Source organism: Podarcis liolepis, assembly GCF_965112155.1.
Source record: "Podarcis liolepis genome assembly, chromosome: Z".
Lineage (NCBI taxonomy): Eukaryota > Metazoa > Chordata > Lepidosauria > Squamata > Lacertidae > Podarcis > Podarcis liolepis.
Window position 1 is genome coordinate 17,924,438 of NC_139570.1, and position 19,991 is coordinate 17,944,428.

The 19,991-nt window shown below is 45.6% G+C and overlaps 1 protein-coding gene across 1 annotated transcript; it reads right to left on the reverse strand.

Moving 5' to 3' along the window:
• Positions 1-1,230: 1,230 nt before the first annotated feature.
• Positions 1,231-18,044, reverse strand: GLA (galactosidase alpha). The gene is made up of 7 exons (XM_083486106.1): positions 17,749-18,044; positions 11,611-11,785; positions 10,790-10,967; positions 8,910-9,001; positions 7,500-7,661; positions 4,597-4,794; positions 1,231-2,382 (listed from the first exon to the last, which is right to left on the reverse strand). Exons 1-7 carry the CDS (start codon positions 17,931-17,933, stop codon positions 2,071-2,073), a joined length of 1,302 nt encoding a protein of 433 aa, XP_083342232.1. The 5' UTR covers positions 17,934-18,044; the 3' UTR covers positions 1,231-2,070.
• Positions 18,045-19,991: the final 1,947 nt, after the last annotated feature.

Consider the following 19,991-nt stretch of genomic DNA (forward strand, 5'->3'; position numbering starts at 1 on the left):
TGACATCAGAACAAAGGCTTGGGTCAAGCATACAAAAATACCAGATTGTTCGAACATCTCCAGTAGATGAAGAACATGATAGTGGGGTAGGAGAGCTGGAAAAAATTCCAACATCTTTCACATCTGGCAACCAATGTGCTCTCTTGGTTTCAGAGAATACATGGGTAGGTAAGTCAAAAGCCCAGGACACCAGTTTTCACAGCCCTCTAGCAGCTATGGTGGCTCATTTACCAGAAGAAATGTATTTAGTGTTAACTCTGGAAGTATATACAGTACTTGATTCTGACCAAACTCAGCCTCCTGGGGTATATTTTGCTCTAGGAGGCCGAGTTTAGTCAGAATTGAGTATACAGATGTGGATATTTTTCAGCTCTCGTGCCCAACTGTGAGGCTTGCTGAAGAAAGCGGGGTCGTGTTTTCATTATATTGTGCTGCTATGTGTAGGACATGGCTGCCTTTTCCTCTTGGCATTTATCTTTTATATCATTCCTTTTTGTCATTCTGTTTTCTCTGCAACATTTTATACAGGGAGCCTAGGACCAAACCCTGCTTTCTCTGTTCCACTTTCCCACTCATTCAATATTGTCTAGCTTTTTCCCCACTTGCACATTCCTTTTGGGGAAAACATTCATTGTAAGCCAATTCATTGACATGACATATTTCTCTGGGACTACTTTCATTGCTGGGACTGTCTATTGGAAGATAAGCAGATAGGTTGCTTTTTCAGGTCTTGAAGCAATTGGGAATATGGAAAGTAATGTACAGTACAGGGACGAAAGCTGTTTTCCATGCGTGTCCCTCTTCAATCTCTAGCAGAGACTTAGTAATTTGTGCAGTGATTAGGGCAGCCTTTCCCAGTTTCTGGTCCCCAGGTGTTGAACTATCACCCCAAGCCAGAAGGACCAATGGTTAGGGGATGATGGGAGTTGTAGTCCAACCCTGTAAACCCCCAAGAGTTCAAAGGCGTATGCAGGATATGCCTTCACCAAACTCCCATAATCACTTCTAACTATATTCTCAGTCTTTTTTCTTTAGAATGCTTAAATTTTGAGATTTTTGCACCTTTATTTGTTAAAAATCTAGAAACAAACATTTAAGTTTCAAGAAATCATAAGCAAATTTTAGTTTCTTGCTTCATTGTATTTGGCTAAAACAACTGACCTGATTTTTCCCATTGTGGTGTTCCTTTAACCAATAAGCAGCAAATGGAATAGAACACGAAAACCCCAATAGCTTGATCATGTGGACTTTTAATTCACTTCCATTATCCCAGCAATGGGGATTTAGTTCATGGCAGAAAGACAGCAAAGATTCATTGAAAACATTTTGCCAGTATCTCTTGTACAATCACATTTTATGGATCACTTTAGTGAAGAAGTGAGGCTTGGTGGTATGCAAAGTCCATGATGACTTCAAACTTACTGGTTTAGCAACACAGCTGAGATTTCCCCTAGATTTATTGATAAGACTGCTCCCCCCCCCATACAATGTGGCTTACACAACAAACAAAACCCACAGGCAAAAACAGAAGTTCAATAAATAGGCATAGTACAAGTTATTCAAAGGTGTCCTGCTGAAACAGGTTTTCAGAAAAGTGCCTGAGGTACAACTGGGTGTGCATGTTGTAATCTCAGCTGTGCTTTAATTATCTTTAGGTAGTGGGGGGGAGAGGGCTAAAAGTAACAAACTTGTGTATATTGTGGTTTGAGTAAACTGGAGGAATAGGTGCCCACAGGAGTTACTGGTGTATAACCACAGCCTTTTTCTTAACGACACAACTACATTCATCATGCTCGGCATCCCCCAGAGGTAGAAGAAGAAAACATGGTGTTGATACCGTGTTTGGCAAAGCGCAATAAGGCATAGACTGCTATCTCCAGTTTACTTCTCCAGAAATGCAGATTCTTACACTTTAAAGGAAATTTAGAAGTCACTGCAGGATTAGGAATGTGGCACTGAGCTAAGGAGTTGACGTTGTAGCAACCTTTCCCAGACATGTAGGAAGGTTACCTGCTTCTGCCTAAAAGTCCTCCTTGGGAGAAAAAAATGAGGGGGAAAGAATATGCTATGTTACAAGAACTCTGGAAAGCGCTTGTTTCCATTATCAAACAGTTTTTCCTCAGTCACCACCATCTTCAGCAGCACTGTGCCAGTTGGGTTCACCACAACCTTCAAGGGTGAAACCCAGTTGTGCAGCCCCAAATCCTCACTGGTGGGAAGGATCTGCTGGATGGAGCAGGCAGGGTTACAAGCTAAGCCACTGCCAAGGAAGGCAGTAGAGAAGACAAAAGCCTGTGCTCCACCAATCTCCTGACGGTTCAGCACAGCAATGGCAAAGGCTCCACCTGACAGGGGCCGCTCCCACAGCTCAAAGTGGTCTTCCTGGAAAGACACAACATCCATTACCAGCTGCAGTAACAATCACCGGGGATGGGGAAGCTGTGGCCCTCCAGATATTGGGCTGCCAACTCCCATTGGCCACAGCCAACCAGCCCAATAGGCAGGGGTGATGGGAGCTGTAGTCCATCAGCATCTGGAAGGACGCAGGCTCCCCATCTCTGCTCTGTAGACTCCTTTTTCTGTTAACGTACAAAACTGCTTACAAACAAAACAACAAAGACGACAAGTAAAGTTTACTAAACTATATGGTGAACCCTTAAAAAACTACTAAAAGGGCTTTAAGGACAGAACGATAAAAGATTGTGTTGGGGACTCCCTTGCCCTTCAGGGAGGGGTGTTCCATAAACAAGGGGCCACCACCGACAAGGCTGTCTCTATATTCCTCTAGCAGGAGCACCAGAAGGCCTCCGATGGAGATCTTAAGATTTCAGCAGGTTCATACTGGAGGAAGCAATCCTGTGATAACCCTGATCCAATGTTATTTATTGCTCTAAAGCAGAGCTAGGAACCTCTTGCTCTCCAGATGTTTCTGGACTGCACTCAGGATATTTATCTATTCAAAATGGGAAACTTCGTTTAAATTGGGAGCAGGGAATTTTGGATTCAGGGGCCAAATGAAAACCTCCAGGCCTCTTTATCTGTGTCTCTCCAGTCCTGCTCCATGCTTTCGTTGAGTGGTACTGTCCAGCTGTAACCACCTTGGAACTGTGATGCTGCCTTTCGCTTGCTTGGATGGAAAGGGTGTGGGTGGGTGTATGTGTGAATAAACTTGAGTATTTTGCACGGAATGCAGCCTTCAGGTTTCCCCTAACAGAATGTGGCCCTCAAGCTGAAAAGGACCCCTCACCTCTTATTTAAATGGATCATCTAAGGAAGGGAGAAAGATGGCTTGCTTAAAAGCAGCCGCCCTATAAGTTCACATCAGAGGCAATTTGAAAGGAGTCTTCCCAGCTCACACTCTTAATGCTGCAAAACACCGGCTCTTAAGAAACTTAAAATGTACTTCCTTAAAAGAACTGCCTATTAAAAGGATGAGGAAGCAGGTGGTGTGAAAGACCTCTGCCCAAGTTCCTCTACTTCCAGTCCAGAGGAGACAATACTAGGCTCAATGAATTAACAATATCACCTGCTGCTGGTGCCTGTTCGAAGTGGGCAGGGAGGGAAAGCAGTAAGCCCTACAAACAGGATCTGGAGCCAAAGCCAAATGACAGGGAGAGCTAACCAATTCATTCGTAGAATGTGTATACTGCTTGAATGTAGGGGAGGAAATCTTAAAAAGTAATGAATTTTACAATAGCAGTACTGAGGCTACAGAGAAGGAAGCTGACAGCAGGGCCACCAGGTATTGCTGTAGGTAAGTAGGCAGGCAGGTGAGGCCTAACTGAAGTTGGTGGGGCTGCGTCCCATTTGTATTTGGAACAAGATCTGGATGAGTACAGCCTTTCAACTTCATCTAAAGCAATTTCCCAAACTTTGGGTCGCTGGCTGTTTTTGGACTACAACTCCCATCATCCCTAGCTAGCAGGACCAGTGGTCAGGGATGATGGGAACTGTAGTCCAAAACAAGGCTAGCGGCTCAAGTTTGGGAAGTTTGGAAAACAAGGCTAAAGACATCAAGACTGAGAACAGGAGAGTCCGACCTGGTGGAATGCTCTGTCCCATGAGACCAGGGCCCTGCAGGATTTAACTTCCTTCTGCAGGGCCTGTAAGACAGAGCTATTCCGCCTGGCTTTCAATTTGAACTTAGCCTGATCTTTTATTCCTCTTCCTTCCTTCCCTCCCCCTCCCCTTTTTATGAAGATTACCCACTCTAGGATCCCACAGCTAATTTTCCCCTGGTCTCCTCGCTGGCCCAAATACGACTAACTTAGCCAGCTAGCCTTGGTGATCATCTAATGTTTATTGGATGGATTTTCCCCCTAAATTGATTTTTGAATTCTGAATTTATTGCTATTCACGTTTTATACTGTATTTTATGCTGTTTTTGGTTGCATCAATTAAGTGTTTTAAATTTGTTGTTAGCCGCCCTGAGCCCAGTTTTCTGAACTGGGAAGGGTGGGGTATAAATAAATTATTATTATTATTATTATTATTATTATTATTATTATTATTATTATTATTAAACCCACCTTGTTTTGGCTTTCAAAACTTTCCTCCTCCTCCGCTCCACTCACCTTTTCCCCATGGCAGTCTTACCTTGGTAATTCGATATCCTTGCTTGCCCAGTGGATCCTGGTTGATGGCTATCACTTCTTTGTTTTGGAGAAGAGCCTTGGCCTGTGGGCTAATCTGACGCAGGTCATTGGACATGAGAAGTGGAGCTGCCATGATGGCCCAGAGTGCCAGTTGAGTTACTTGCTGATCCCAGCTCAGTCCAAAATTTCCAATCACCAGCTGGCATAGGAGGGTGGTAGAGGAGAATTACCATATTGAAGGGGGTTACAACTATTAGGTATCGGGATGCTACACTAAAGAAGGGAACTAGGCTGGTGATTAGCTGCTGGAGGCCCCTGGGCCAAATCCAGCCCTTAATTATCACCAGATACGTCCACTCCCACAGAGTGGGAGCGCATGTTCTTTGCGCTGAAAAGGTTCAATCCCAGGCATTCCGAGTTAAGAAGACGAGAGGAAAGGTTTTATGAAAAGCCTGTGTCTGCCTGAAGCCCTGAAGAGAGGCTGCCCATCTGTGTAGACAATTCTGGGTTAGATGAGCAAACAGCCTGACTCAGTGTAATGGTCTCTGGCAAATACTACCTCATCAGAAGGTCTGCTCCACACAGTGTATAAATAAGGCCTTTACAGTGGTACCTCGGGTTACAAACACTTCAGGTTACAGACGCCACTAGCTCGGAAGTAGTACCGTGGGTTAAGAACTTTACCTCAGGATGAGAACAGAAATCACGCGGCGGTGGCACGGCGGCAGCGGGAGGCCCCATTAGCTAAAGTGGTACCTCAGGTTAAGAACGGTTTCAGGTTAAAAACGGACCTCCAGAACGAATTTAGTTCTTAACCCGAGGTACCACTGTTTTGGTAGCACCTACTCTTTGCAACGCCCATTGCAAAGGGAGGCACCATCTCTACTGTTTCCTTGACTCCTAACGAAGACCTTTTCCAACAAGCCTTTCAAGTGGAGATTGTCACCAAAGCTAACTTTTATAGCCTGATATCAGTGCGCTTAAAATGTGTGGCTCCATCTGCAGTTTACATTTTTAAAGCAATATGGCACCACTATAATAAATACAGAGCCATGGTTTTCCCTGAAGAATGCAGGGAACTGTAGTTTGGTATGGTGCCAGGAGTTGTTATGAAATCCCTCTTTTCACAGAGTGACATTCCGAGGGTCCCTGAGAAGAAGGACCAGCTCTTAGACCATTTTAGAAGTTATAGATCTATAAACAGCTAATAAAAAGGAGTAAAAAAAAATCAGGAAAGGAAGGGTGGGAAGTCAAGAAGAAATTTGTATGCTAAAAAAAAAAGGATAAATGTTTTAAAATATTGTTGGAGACTTAATAAAACTGATATAAAAAAATAAGAAGTTGTAGATCCATGAGGAGAATAAAGGTATTCTAAGAACTCCCAGTGTCCTTAATAAACTACAGTACCTGGAATTCTTTGGGGGAGCCATGACTGTTTAAAGTGGTATGATACTGATTTAAATGTATATTGTGATTGGGGCCTGAATTAGGAATCAAACTCTTTATAATCTGCTGCTCTGTATTTTTCTTAGGAAGGCCCTGCACAGGGATGCCATGATATTTTCTCACATATTCCATTTTTAATGCCTGTTTAATTAATAGCTGAAATAGCCTGAGGGTATCCCAAATGGCTGTAGCCAATAGGCAGAAATTTTATGGTGCAGAGACACTTTGGCCATAAAGTGCACTGTATACCACACTGAGTTTACATGTGGGCCACATGTAAAAACGTATTTGCGACCAAGCTCTTGAAAGGAACACAAGCAGCTTATTGTCATTTTATAAACATGAAGAAAACATGCAAATTAATATACAACCCAGAACTGAAGCTAAAGCCATGCAAAGCAGATGTCTGGGCTTGCAGGAAGATTGAAAGAGAATAAATAAAAGGCAGGCCCCTGGGTAACACTCAAGGCAGACTGATGAGCAAGGGACTCACCCTCTTCAGCAGCGGGGACTGGATGTGCTTTATACATTTAGCAATGACTTTGGAATACAGTGGTGCCCCGCAAGACGAATGCCTCGCAAGACGGAAAACTCGCTAGACGAAAGAGTGTTCCGTTTTGGAGGTGCTTCGCAAAACGAATCTCCTATGGGCTTGCTTCGCAAGACAACAATGTCTTGCAAATTCCTGCTGGTTTTTTTTCCCTTTCCCCCCTTTTTCTAAGCCGCTAAGCCGCTTATCAGCTGATCCGATCAGCAGATAAGCCGCTAATAGCGCTAATCCGCTAATCCTTCAATGGGCTTGCTTCGCAAGACGAAAAAACCGCTAGACGAAGAGAATCACAGAACGGATTCTTTTCGTCTTGCGAGGCACCACTGTACAACAAGCTATTTTATGCCAAAATCAGAGAACTGGTTCATCGAGTTCAATATTCTCTACAGCAGTGGTTCTCAATTGGTGGGCCACAGAAAAGTAAGCGGTCCCATGGCTTGTCTTTTGAAAAACAAGGGGTCCATGGTGCATAGCTAATTGGGACCCACTGGTCTTCAAGTTAGTGTGTCAGGACCCACCACAAACCTATAAGGTGGGTTGCAACTGCAACGCTACCGCCATACAAATAATAAGGGCAAAACCAGAATTAATAGTAATAATATTTGGGTCCCCAAATGCATATTTGGGTTAAAGGCGGGTCTACAGCCTCCTACCCCAGCCTGATATCCTCTGTACATTTTGAGCCGCCACTCCCCCAGCCTACAATGACTGGCAGCAGTTCTCCAGGGTTTCAGACTGAAGCCTCTTCCAGCCCTATCTGGGATTGCTAGAGTTTGAATCTGGGCAGGTTCTCCTCTCCCAGTGAGCTACAGGCCCCTCTCCTGGGCTCAGAAAGGCTGCGAGGGTTTGGATGTTTGAGCGACAGAGTGGAATCTGGAATAAGTGACCCAGAAAAAAGGTTTTCTTACCATATCCGGGTCATTCCAGCCCCCTGGCCCAGCGGCATCCACAATGCTGTCCTGGTTATAAGAAGTCCAGTCCAAGATGTTTTTGACGCTGCCCCAGGCATCATAGACGTCAGCATAATTCCTCCAGTAATTGCAGTACTGTCTGATCTCTGTGTAGTTGGGCTGCCAGAGGAGTAAATACAGAGAGAGAAAAGAGGTGGCAACGATTTATTTGTTTTATTTAAGATATGTGTCATGTTTCAGTCCCACTGAGCACTGCATCAGAATGGAATGGACTGTTTCAGCGGGGGACATGGCTGGCTATTTGGGTCTTCTACAAGAGACTGTGCAGGGCTGTTCCCAAAACAGGGTTTTGCAGCACTGACTCAACTTGGCTTTAAAAAATGTGTGGGATGCTCCCTCTCTTTTTACAAGTTCTCCTGAAGTCATTTGCCCCATGAAACTTTCCATAGGAAGCTGCCTTACACAAAGTCAAACCTCTGGTCCATGTTGCTCAGCACTGTCTGCATTGCTTGGCAGTGCCTTTCCAGGGTTCCAGGCAGAGTGTCTTTCCCTGGAGAAGCCGGGGATTGAACCTGGGACCTTCTGCATGCAAACCAGATGCTGTACCTCTGAGCCACGGCCCTTCCCCATAACTCCCCCATCTTGCCATCTATATATCCCTAAGAGACTAAACATAACACATTCGGAACACAGGAGGAGCCGCTGCAGCAAGAGTGGGGAACCTTTATTCTCTCCGAGAACCTGACAGCTGGCGTGGTCACCCCACACTCTCCTGCATACAGCAAGCATACATGTACACCGGGACAAAGCCCCCCTTCTCTTGGCTGACCCCTGCAAATCAGCTAAGGAGGGAAGTGTTATCATACCCTCCCATCTCTTCAGATAATTAATCTGGTGAGTTGGGTGTGGAGGATTATAGTCATTCCTGTTGCAATGCAGGAAGATGCTTTTCCCAAGGTGCAGCCTAACATCACAATCAATGGGTTTCACTATTACATAGCCAAACAGGTTCCCAGCACACCAAATATGACTGGTGTGTCAATGACAGTCACCTTTCCTGATTGTTTTATGTACTCATATGCAGATCACAAGCAGAGGTTACTGTATAGGAATGGGGAACCTGTGAAGACCCTCCAGACATTGTTGGATTCCAACTCACATCAGACCTCAACCAGCCCAGCATGACTTATTGTCAGGGGTGATGGGAGTTGTAGTCCATCAACATTTGGTTACCAGCCCTTGCCCTAGGACAGGTGTGGGGAACCTTTGGCCGTCCAGCTGGTGCTGAATTATTATTACAGCCCTCAGCAGCCCTGCAAGCATGGCCAGCTGTCAGAGCTGATGGGTGTTGTAGTCCAGCAATATGCCCCAGGGAAATAGCAAGGTTGCAAAGCGGCCTCTCCTTACCTTCCGAAAGGGTCTCTCATACAGCGGCCACTCACACGAGAACACAATGTCTCTGCCTGTTTTGTTCAAAGCATGAGACATGTTCTTATAACCTGGTGACAAAGAGCAGAGACACCCCCCCCCCCCAGAATTAAAACAAATAACCAAATAACCAAAGCCTTTCTTGCGCTGTGGTCTAAACCACAGAGCCTAGGGCTGGCTGATCAGAAGGTCGGCAGTTCGAATTCCTGCGACGGGGTGAGCTCCCGTTGCTCAGTCCCAGCGGCGTAGCGTGGGTTATCAGCACCCGGGGCAAGGCAAGTAATTTGCGCCCCCTAACCCGGGGCAACGCAATTAATTTGCGCCCCCTAACCCGGGGCAAGGCAAGTACAGTAATTTACTCTCCCAAGCAGCAGCAGTGAGGCTTCTCTTTCCCCCGCGCACTCCTGGAGCTGCCTCTTTCCTTTTTTCCCTTTCTCCAAGGCTTTTCGCTTTCTCTCCTTAATTGATTCCTCCTCCACACCGCAGCGTTTCCTGGCTGCTTCCCCCCCCCTTCCCCTCTCTCTCCTCCTCGCTCTGCTTGCCTTGCCCTGCCTGAGGGCACCCTGAGGAGACTCCGCTCTCCTTTTTGACCAGGCGAGGTGGAAAAGTCTCTTCCCGCCCCCTCGCCAGACTCCCTGCTCGGCTCGGCTCACTAGCCAGGCGGTCAGTGGAGAGAGAGCCGCAATTACCATAAAGCTCCTCTCCCTCCGCTTCGCCAAGCTGTCAAAGCCCGCAGCAGCGGCAACGGCAGCAGCAGGCGCAGCCAGACCCCCGCCAACCAGCCAGCCCGCCCGCCCGCCCGCCCGGCTTCCTCTCCTTTTTTTGCCCGCGGCAGAAGGCTTTGCTCTCCCCCTTCTGCGACCTCCTCGCCAAGCCGAGCGAGCGCGGGCTCCCTAACCCGTGGATTTTAGTAGGGGCAGAGAGCTGCTAGTGCGAGCGCGCCCCCCGCCCATGTTGCGCCCGGTGCGGCTGGCACCCCTGGCAACCCCCACGCTACGCCACTGCTCAGTCCTGCTCCTGCCAACCTAGCAGTTTGAAAGCACATCAGAGTGCAAGTAGATAAATAGGTACTGCTCTGGCGGGAAGGTAAATGGCGTTTCCGTGCGCTGCTCTGGTTCACCAGAAGGGGCTTAGTCATGCTGGCCACATGACCCGGAAGCTGTACACCAGCTCCCTTGGCTAGTAAAGCAAGATGAGCACCGCAACCCCAGAGTCGTCCGCGTCAGGGGTCCCTTTAACTTTTCTTTTTCTTTCAAAGGTCTTCAATAAAGAAGTGAAAAATGTAAGTTAAAGCCAATGAGGCTCATTTCCTTGAATCTCTGGGTCAAGGACGGAGAATCTTTGGCCTTTCAGATGTTGCACGCAACTCCCAGCATCCATGACCTTTGACCTAGCTACCTGGGGCTGACAGGATTTGGGAGTCTCGTAACCTCTGGAGGGCTTGAGGTTCCTCACCCCTGTCATAGTAGTCTACAGACACCCACCCTCCAAATCCTGGTCACCTCCTCTGAACGCACTTAAGTGTGTCATTATCGTCTTAAAATGAAGCACCCTGAACAGTGCCTTAAGCCCCAAACAGGAGAGAGCTTTTGGATCAGGAGCTAGGTGGGGAGAGAGAGGGGAGAGTAAAAGTGACAAAGGTGCTGGTGGCTTCTTCCAAGTATAGACAGTTCAGAAAATTTACTGTGAGCTGTTTTGGGAGGGGACGAAGTGAGTCACATAGTCCTCCTTAAAGCCCTCTCTCCTGCTTCCAGGGACATGAACTGGGTGACCCTATCCAAGGTCGAGGTAAATAGTAAATTCCACGCTGGCTAAAAGGTTCGCTCTGACCTCCTGGCAAATACTGCTCTGGGACATACCTTCTGCCAACAGTTCCAGGGTGCCAAAGTTGCAGCCATCAAACTTCAGCAGGTCCACCCCCCAGCCAGCAAAGGTGTCAGCATCTAAATCGTAGTAACCGCGGCTGCCAGGAAAGCCAGCACATGTCTTGTTCCCGACATCTGCGTAAACGCCCAGCTTCAGCCCCTTGGAGTGGACCTGGATTGCAGGTAATTGAGGGGGGAAACACAGCAAGGTTACTGGAGTGGAAAGATTATGTTTTATAAGCAGAAATCAAAAGAATTCGGCCTGCTTTTAGTTAATGGGGTGGGGAGAAAATAGGCTAAGAAAAGGTACACTAGTTTTTCAACAATGGAAGGTATGATGCTACTCTACAAAGAGGTTGACACAAGAAAATGAGACAGGACATGGGAGGGGCTATCCTATCAATGACCACTAGCCAGGAAAGCACAGTAGAGTCTCCATGTCCAGTGAGCTGTCTATCTTTAAATACCAGAATCTGGAGACAAACAACTGCAGGGAGCTGCTGCCTTCATGTTCTGCTTGTGATGTATTGGGCAGCAGGCTGGCTGCTGTTGGAAAGAGGATGCTGGTCTAAATTGACATGCTCAGGTCAATTCTTAGCAATTCCTATGGATGGTTAAATCTAGAGATGGGGAATGCTTTTCTTTGTCATGTTCAGCCCTGCAGTTATACAGCGCTAAGGGACACACTGTGAAAGGGGAGCAGGCACAGGAAGTCCTCCCATTTCTATCATCCTTTCCAGCTCCTCATTTATATGTTCTCATTGACCTCAAGGTGGAAGAAGCTTTGGGGAAAAGGTCAGCAAGAACCCACTTACATAGTCAGCTAGTTTACGAATCCCACTAGGAAAACGGTTTGGATCCGGTTGGAGCCTGCCTTGCTTATCACGAGTTGGAGCCATCCAGCAGTCATCGATACACAAGTACTGGTACCCAACGTCCCTCCATCCATCTGACACCATAAGGTCTGCCATCTGCATGAACAGCTGCTCGCTGAAGAGGGCAAAAAAGGAAAGTCATAAGAAGTTGCCTTCCTCCAGGTCATATAGCCCAACGTCATTGTCTGATTGGCAGAGGCTCTGCAGAAACTTGTGCAATAGAGGGTCTCTGTCATCACCCTAGGTTTCTGATCCTTTTTAACTGGAGACCCCTCTTGTGTGCAAAAGTGCTCTAGCACTGAGCTAAGGTCCCAAAAGCTGGGTACCAACACTGAGCTGGTAGTGAAGTAGAATCCAATGAGAATCCAATATCATATTGCTTAGTGATGGGGGGGAATAGCAAAATGTCTACTCATATATTCTGCAACCACTTTCCGCCTCTCAGTGTTCCTCCCTTCTTGCTCCCATGCCATGACCACTACCACTGGACGACCTGTCTCCCCTCCCCTGCCTTCATGCAAACCCAGGACTGCAATGATTCACGAAAAATCCTCTAATGGGGCTGCAAAATGACGATCTTACATTTTTGTTATGGAGAGAGAGAGACATTGTACATGCACACAGAAACATACTGATGTTTAGTGGTCTTAAATCTCATGTAGATTATAGATCTGTGGTACTACTTCAGAAATAGAGGCTCCCACAATGGAATGCTCCATGCAAACAAACAGAAACTATCCACGCAGAACACTAGCATGTCAAGGAGAAGGGAAGGGTGCTAACCTAGCCCTTTTCCTGAAATACTCACTTTCTACATACAGGTTTTATTTGTTCTTAAATGAGGGAGCATTCCATCATGGGAGTGGGGTTTCCTATCTGGAGCTTAAAAGTGGTACATCACAGGGACAGGTTGACTACATCAGTTAAAATTAAGACTGACATTTAGCCAGAAAAATGTGAAGAACATCTATTTTATATTTGTCTGTACTGAAAATAGAACTATTTTCTGCTTCCACTGGCAATCCTGCTCCCCGCCCAAAAACAAACCCACGCCTGGAAGGTATTTAATACAAGATAGTATTTAGTAATTGCAGACTCCCAACCATTCAAATTTAAATATTGCTATTACAATAATTATATGCCTGTTGTCTTTCTCCATGGAGTTTTCTTGGCAGGGATACTGGAGTGGCTTGCCAGTTCCTGCTCCAACCACAATAATTTGGTTGGACAGTGTTCTCGAAGCTACAAACATGAGTCTGACCAAACTGCGGGAGGCAGTGGAAGACAGGAGTGCCTGGCGTGCTCTGGTCCATGGGGTCACGAAGAGTCGGACACAACTAAACAACAAATTACAATAATTATGACTGAGAAGTGCCTACAGCCCCACCTATGTGGCTAATGAAACAATACTTCTATGCATTCTGAGCCTTGCAGCAACAGCTTTTAACTGCCTGCAAAACTCATCACCTCTGTGAAGTTATTGGCTCAGTCCCTTACTGTTGTCCCCCAGCTGAAAAAGTTTTTACTCATTTTACTCATATTATCTGTTGCACAAAGTTTTCTCTTCCCAGCAGGCAAAACTGTAAGTTCTTTGAGATGAGGACCTCTTATTCTATAAAGTGTCCATGTACAAGTCATGGCACTATATAAAAATAAATCATGATGATTTACATACATGGAAAGTTTAGCCAACTGTTTGAATCACAGAATATTCCATGGAACGAGGAACAGCTTATGTTTAGGCTACATAGACCATTAAAGAGGAAACTACAATATCGGCCAGGCCAGTCATAGGATATGTGCAAACTGCACAGCTTGCTTCTTCAACCTGTGTTGACATATTTAGCAGAATGAGGTGGCACAATGAACTTCAGACTGCAGACTGTGCCCCTACATAAGGAATTTCAATCAAAACAAATGAAACTTAGGACACCAGGTTCAGCTCAGCTGTTCTACTTTTCTCTTCACAGAGAATTTACTGTTGTTTATCTAGTGGGGAAACAATCTGCAAACAGAACTGATACACACACAGAGACCATTCTACCATTCTGTTTGCAAGCACAGGCCAAGTCCCAGATGGTTCCAGAATATCATAAAGGTAAAGGGACACCTGACGATTAGGTCCAGTCGTGACCGACTCTGGGGTTGTGGCGCTCATCTCGCTTTATTGGTCGAGGGAGCTGGCATACAGCTTCCGGGTCATGTGGCCAGCATGGCTAAGCCGCTTCTGGCAAACCAGAGCAGCTCACGGAAACTCCGTTTACCTTCCCGCCAGAGTGGTACCTATTTATCTACTTGCACTTTGACGTGCTTTCAACATGCCAGTAAAACCAGGGCTACAAAAATCCAAGGCAGTCTGTTGCCCAGGCTCCCAGAAATGTAATGCATATGCTGAAGAAATGCAACGTATTTGCCCTCTCCTGCAAAGAGAGTTGTCTCCCTCAGCTTCAAGGCTTGCTGTAGTACACAGGAGTTTCAATGTATTTTTGGGGCTCCTGGCTAAATACTTCCACACCAGCATATGCCAGTTTCTTTTATATATATAAAAAAATAATATTTATTAAAAGTTTAAGAATTAAAGAAAGAAGTAAAAAAGAAAGAGAAAAAATAAACAATACAAATCAATACATTACAATACATATAAAAAAGCAAAAGACACAATACATCAAAACAAAAACAGTTAAAAACACACCCAATATTTCCATATCTTTATCTTTCATTAACTTGTTTCATCGACCTCCTCACACCTCCCTTTTTGTGTTCTAGTTATTAATTATTTCAGCAAATCCTTTCCATCTTTCACTGTTTTCTGTCATTTAATTGTCTTAATTTGTTTTAACCTTATCTTACTATTAAAACCCTAAAACTTATTTATACTTAACTCCTTATTACATTTCTACTAAAGCCATATAATTTCATTCCAACATTTTTCTAACACTCATTAATTTTGCAACATTTCTCTAAATAAATTTTTTAAAACTTTTTTCCCAATCTTCTTCCACCGTCTCTTCTCCCTGGTCTCGGATTCTGTCAGTCCTTTCTATCAATACCATATAGTCCATCAACCTGGTGACCTTCTATCCGAGGCTCTTAACTCTCTTCCCTTCTGCAGATCTTCTTTATTCCTTCCTTTGGCACTGAGTAGATCTCGAGGAAACTCCAACCTAACAATGTCTTTATTCCTTCTCGACAGGTCAGCCCATTCTCCATAGTCAGAACTAAAGTCTAAAAGATATTTCAGAGCGCCAATCTCCCCCTGACCCAAATCCAGATCCCAAAGCATCCCTGCATAAGAGGATCTCCAAGCAGGGCTCCATCCCACCAAATCTGGCTTTCTCTAGATTCGATCATAAAGGGCAACAGCTTATGCTCATCAAATTGCCTCTGTGAGGCCGGGGCTCTCTCCACTTGAATTACTTGAGGTTCAACAACAACTTTCTCCTTTGTCTTCTCCACAGCTTGCCATGTCAAAACAGATTCCTGCGTCGATTCCTGAGTAATTTCTGTATAGGTATTCACTTTTTGTCCCAACTCAGTCATTTTTTGTCCCAAATTGTCAATTTTAGTAATCATCACATCCGTCTTCTCATGAAGCTGTTCCAGTAAAGCACTTGTCTTGCAAAATGCAATCACTGAGGCTTCTTCTGTCAACATTCTTGTCCAAGGTCAGTCTCTGATTCTCACGATCTTTAATCTCTGCAGCTGGAAAATTCCCCAGCTCCACTCCTGCAACAGTTTCGAAAGCTCCCTCTAGGGGAAACAATTTCTATTTGTATCCATCCTTTTTCAGTTACTTTTTTGCTCCTTTTTAAGTGCAAAATAGAAACAATAGAACAATAGAACAATGGAAACAATATATCTCTCTTATTTAACTATCTGTCAACATACGTTTTATTCACAGTCAATGAACTTTCCCAAAACGTCAATCTTACTGGCAGCCCGTTACCAGGTTCGAAACGGTGGTGATTTATCTTTCTTCACTCTCTCTCCTGCAGGCTTAAACGATCTAAACCCCCCCCCCTCCTGCTTCCAAGGAGGGTTTAGTAATTTTAACCGATGGAGATTTAATCCTTTACAAAAGACTTTCCAGGCTTTAGCTTGCAACGTCTTTGCTTCAATCTATTTACAAAAGAGGAAGACGGACTTCCTGTTTGAAACCTTCCCGTTTCAATGCCAAATTAAGAAGTTTAGAGACCCAATTTTCCGTTCTACTCACGGGTAGTTGTTTAGAGTCCAATTGTCCACAGGAAAAAGTCAGCGCTCTCCGGCAACAGCAGTGCGGCTTCACTCCATGAAAGAAGCAGTCGATTCGAAGCACCGCGCCGCCCACCCCATGTCGCTCCGGATCCCCGAAACCGGGTTTCCCCGCGAGTAGGGGAGACGCAAAAGGTGCCAGCCGAATCCCACGTCCACAGGCTTCTCCCGCCTGTGGTTTTTAGTGGGTCTCCGCCTCGCCGTGGCGGTCCAGACCCTGATTTCCACGGTGCAGATGCCTCCCGATCAGAGGAAATCCGCCATTGCCGGAGGCGCTAACCCGGAAGTTGCATATGCCAGTTTCTGACTGTGCTTGGCAAATTGTGAGTTATCGATAGCAGATAAGTCAGAGTTTGCCACTACACACTGGCAATTGTGGACACATTTTCTGATTTTGGAGTTTCAAAGTGTCACATACGATAATTAATGCACTTGGACTTATCTTGTAACCTTTTCAAGGTCAAAGGCTTTTGTTCCTTTAACAGTTGCAAACAGGAAGTCAACAGATGGAACCTTCCCCTGCCCCAGATCTGTATGGATGATAAAACTTCATCTGCTGGTTAAAGTGTCTCTTAAAAAGCAAAGGAACCATGCAATGAAAGGTGACAACCTTTCATTAAAATGAACAGGGATGAGGAATCTGCAATCCTTCACATGTTGGACTCACGGCCAGCATGGACAATGGACAATGGCTAGGAAAGATGGAAGTTGTAGTCCAATATTACATGGGGCCACAGGTTCCCCAGCCATGGACAGTCTTAGCCCACATTAATGGCAACAGATACATGTGGTACACCTTTATATTGGCAAACCTTTCATGAACCTGATGGATTTAACAGAGAGAGTTTTCTCTCTCAAGTGTGCACACACAGGTATAAAATGCTGTGTGTGTGTGTGTGTGTGTGTGTGTGTGAGAGAGAGAGAGAGAGAGAGAGAGAGAGAGACTGTATGTATATATAAGCATTTTACCTTTGTTTATATAAGCATTCACTTTGAAAGGCCACTAAATGCAAAGGACACAGCTATGATGCTTCCATGCAAGTCTCAGCATGTATACAAACACACCACTTGTGGCACAATCTTTCTAGCTCTGCTAAGCCAGTTTAAAAACTTGTAGCAGGTGATAAGATGATGTTGCCTGAACCCACAAGGTATCATTTAACAACTTGTGAACCCAAATGCAAGCAATGATGTCCTAAAGCCCAAGAGCACCCTGATGCAGCAGTAAAAAACCCTCCCAAAAATATATTCTAATGCTATTATAGGCTACATCAACAGAAATACAGTGTCCAGAGATCAAGGGAAGTAATAGTATCACTCTACCCTGCTTTGGTCAGACCACACCTGGAGTACTGTGTCCAACGACATTGACAAGCAGGAATGTGTTCAGAGGAGGGTGACCAGTATGATCAAGGGTCTGGAAACAAAGCCTAATGAGGAAAGGCTGAGGAAACTGGTTACGTTTAGCCTGGAAAAGAGGCAACTGAGAGAAGATATGATAGCCATCTTCAAGTATCTGAAGGGCTGTCACATCGAGGGTGGAGCGAGCTTGTTTTCTCCTGCTCTGGAGGGTAGGACTTGAACCAAAGGCTTCAAGTTACCAGAAAGGAGATTCTGACTCAACCTCAGGAGGAAGTTTGACAGTAGAATGGGAGGTGGCAGACTCTTCGCAGGGTTTCCTTTTTTTAACAGGGATTGGATAGATAGATAGATAGATGGATGGATGGATAGATGATCTAGTTGAGATCCTGCTTTTGTTTTTGAAGAATGAAAACGCTACGTTCGAGCAGGCAGCCCTCTTGGCCCAAGATCCCAGGCGCTCACCTGACGCATCGGCGGGGCTCTTCGTCGCAGTCGACCTGGCAGAGGAAGCGCTCCCAGTGCAGCCAGCCCATGGGCGGCGTCCGTGCCAACCCGTTTTCTAGTGCGCCCGCCGGGCCGGACAGCGCCAGCAGCAGCACCGGCACCAGCAGCAGCACCGGCAGCCCCATTCCCCAGCTCCGGTCCATTCCCGACTCCCTCTTGCAGCGCCGCTCCCGAACTTTGGGACCAGCCGCGCCGCAAAACTCAGAGTTCAAGCTGAACCGAGGAACACGGCAATCCAGCCAATCGCAGCGCTTCGCTCTGGCCGCTCGGCGGCCAGCGTGAAATGTCCACCAATCCGCTCCTTAGGAATCCTGGTGGGTGGGGGAATCTTGCAGAAAGAGGAACGAACGGAGGACCCAGGTTGGGTCACGCGGCAGACCGGAGAGGGGAGGGGCATTAACCCTTTCGTTGATGCAACCCTGCCGCGATTAGAATAGCAGCATCGGCTTTTTCTATTTGCGTTATTATTAATATTGATAATAATAACATCGCCGTGGTTTGTCGCACAGTTATTATTAGCAACGCACGTTGTTGTTGTTGATTTATACATCGCCATTTCTTTTTCTTTTCCCCCTCTTTCTTTTTCCCTTTCTTTCTTGGTTTGATTTTCAGATTGAAATTTTACGGGTCTAGGTTAAAGGCGGATCTACACAGATCCTCATGGATCCTCCACTTTTTAAAAAAATAGCTCCAACAAATCTTGTGTCAAATCACATCTGGAAGGCACGCCTACAGACTGGACTATAAAAAACGTGGATCCAACACTTAGCCGCGCTGCAGCACCACAAAAACATGGATCCTCATGAATTCATATGATTTTTATATTGAAAGAAAATAAAAACACCATGACGCTCTACACCACGTATTTGTCTGTAGGCAGAACCAAAAAAATCACGCATCCACTGTTTTGTGGTACCACAGTGGCGCAAAAGCATGGTTAAAAAACACAGATCCTCATGATTTTTGCACTAGATCAGCCCAAAGTCACCATCAGATCAAATATCATGGCCATGGGCATAGCCTGCACCACAAAAATCATGGATCCACAGCTTCATTGCCATATCATGGCCCAAAAATGTGGTTTTGAAGCATGGCGCCTCATGGATCCTCACACTTTTTGCATTGCGCCACCCCAAACTCTCAGTCAAAACACACATCATAGCCAGGGGCACAGCCTGCACCACAAAAATCACGGATCCATGGCTTCCTGAACATACCGTGGCCCAAAAACGTGGTTCTGAAGCAGGAACCTCATGTATCCTCATGCTTTTTGCATTGAGCTACCCCAAACTCACCATCAATTCACAAATCATAGCCAGGGGCACAGCCTGCACCACAAAAATCACGGATCCACAGCTTCATGGCCATACCGTGGCCCAAAAATGTGGTTTTGAAGCATGGATCCTCATGGATCCTCACACGTTTTGCATTGGGCCACCCCAAACACACAGTCAAAACACACATCATGTCCAGGGGCACAGCTGCACCACAAAAAACTCGGATCTACAGCTTCCTGGCAACTCCATGGCCCAAAAACGTGGTTCTGAAGCACGGATCCTCATGGATCCTCACGCGTTATGCATTGAGCTACCCCAAACTCACCATCAATTCACACATCATTGCCAGGGGCACAGCCTGCACCACAAAAATCATGAGTTGCACTACTAAAATCACAAAAATGCCCTTAGCAGCACTGTTAATGTCACCACTGGAACATTATTATTAGAACCGAGAGGTGATTGTACAACTATATATTGTACCAAGATATGGTTCATCTTCAAGAACAGATCAAATACATGGCGAAGTATTAAAGAGGAGAAAAAATATGAAACGGCTTACATACTGTCAACTAATTTCCAGATTCAAGAAAGACTGTATGGCAAACAGTTAAATCAGTGAAGAGACAGAATCTGAGTCCATCATAACAGAGGTCTACCTTTTGGGTAAAATTTATAAACTACAGTGGTGCCCCGCAAGACGAATGCCTCGCAAGACGAAAAACCCGCTAGACGAAAGGGTTTTCCGTTTTTCAATGCACTTTGCAAGACGAATTTCCCTATGGGCTTGCTTAGCAAGACGAAAATGTCTTGCAAGTCTTGCAATTTTTTTTTGCTTCCCCCCCCCCTTTTTCTAAGCCGCTAATAGCCTTTTAGCCACTAAGCCTTTAATAGCCGCTAAACCGCTAATAGCGCTAATCCACT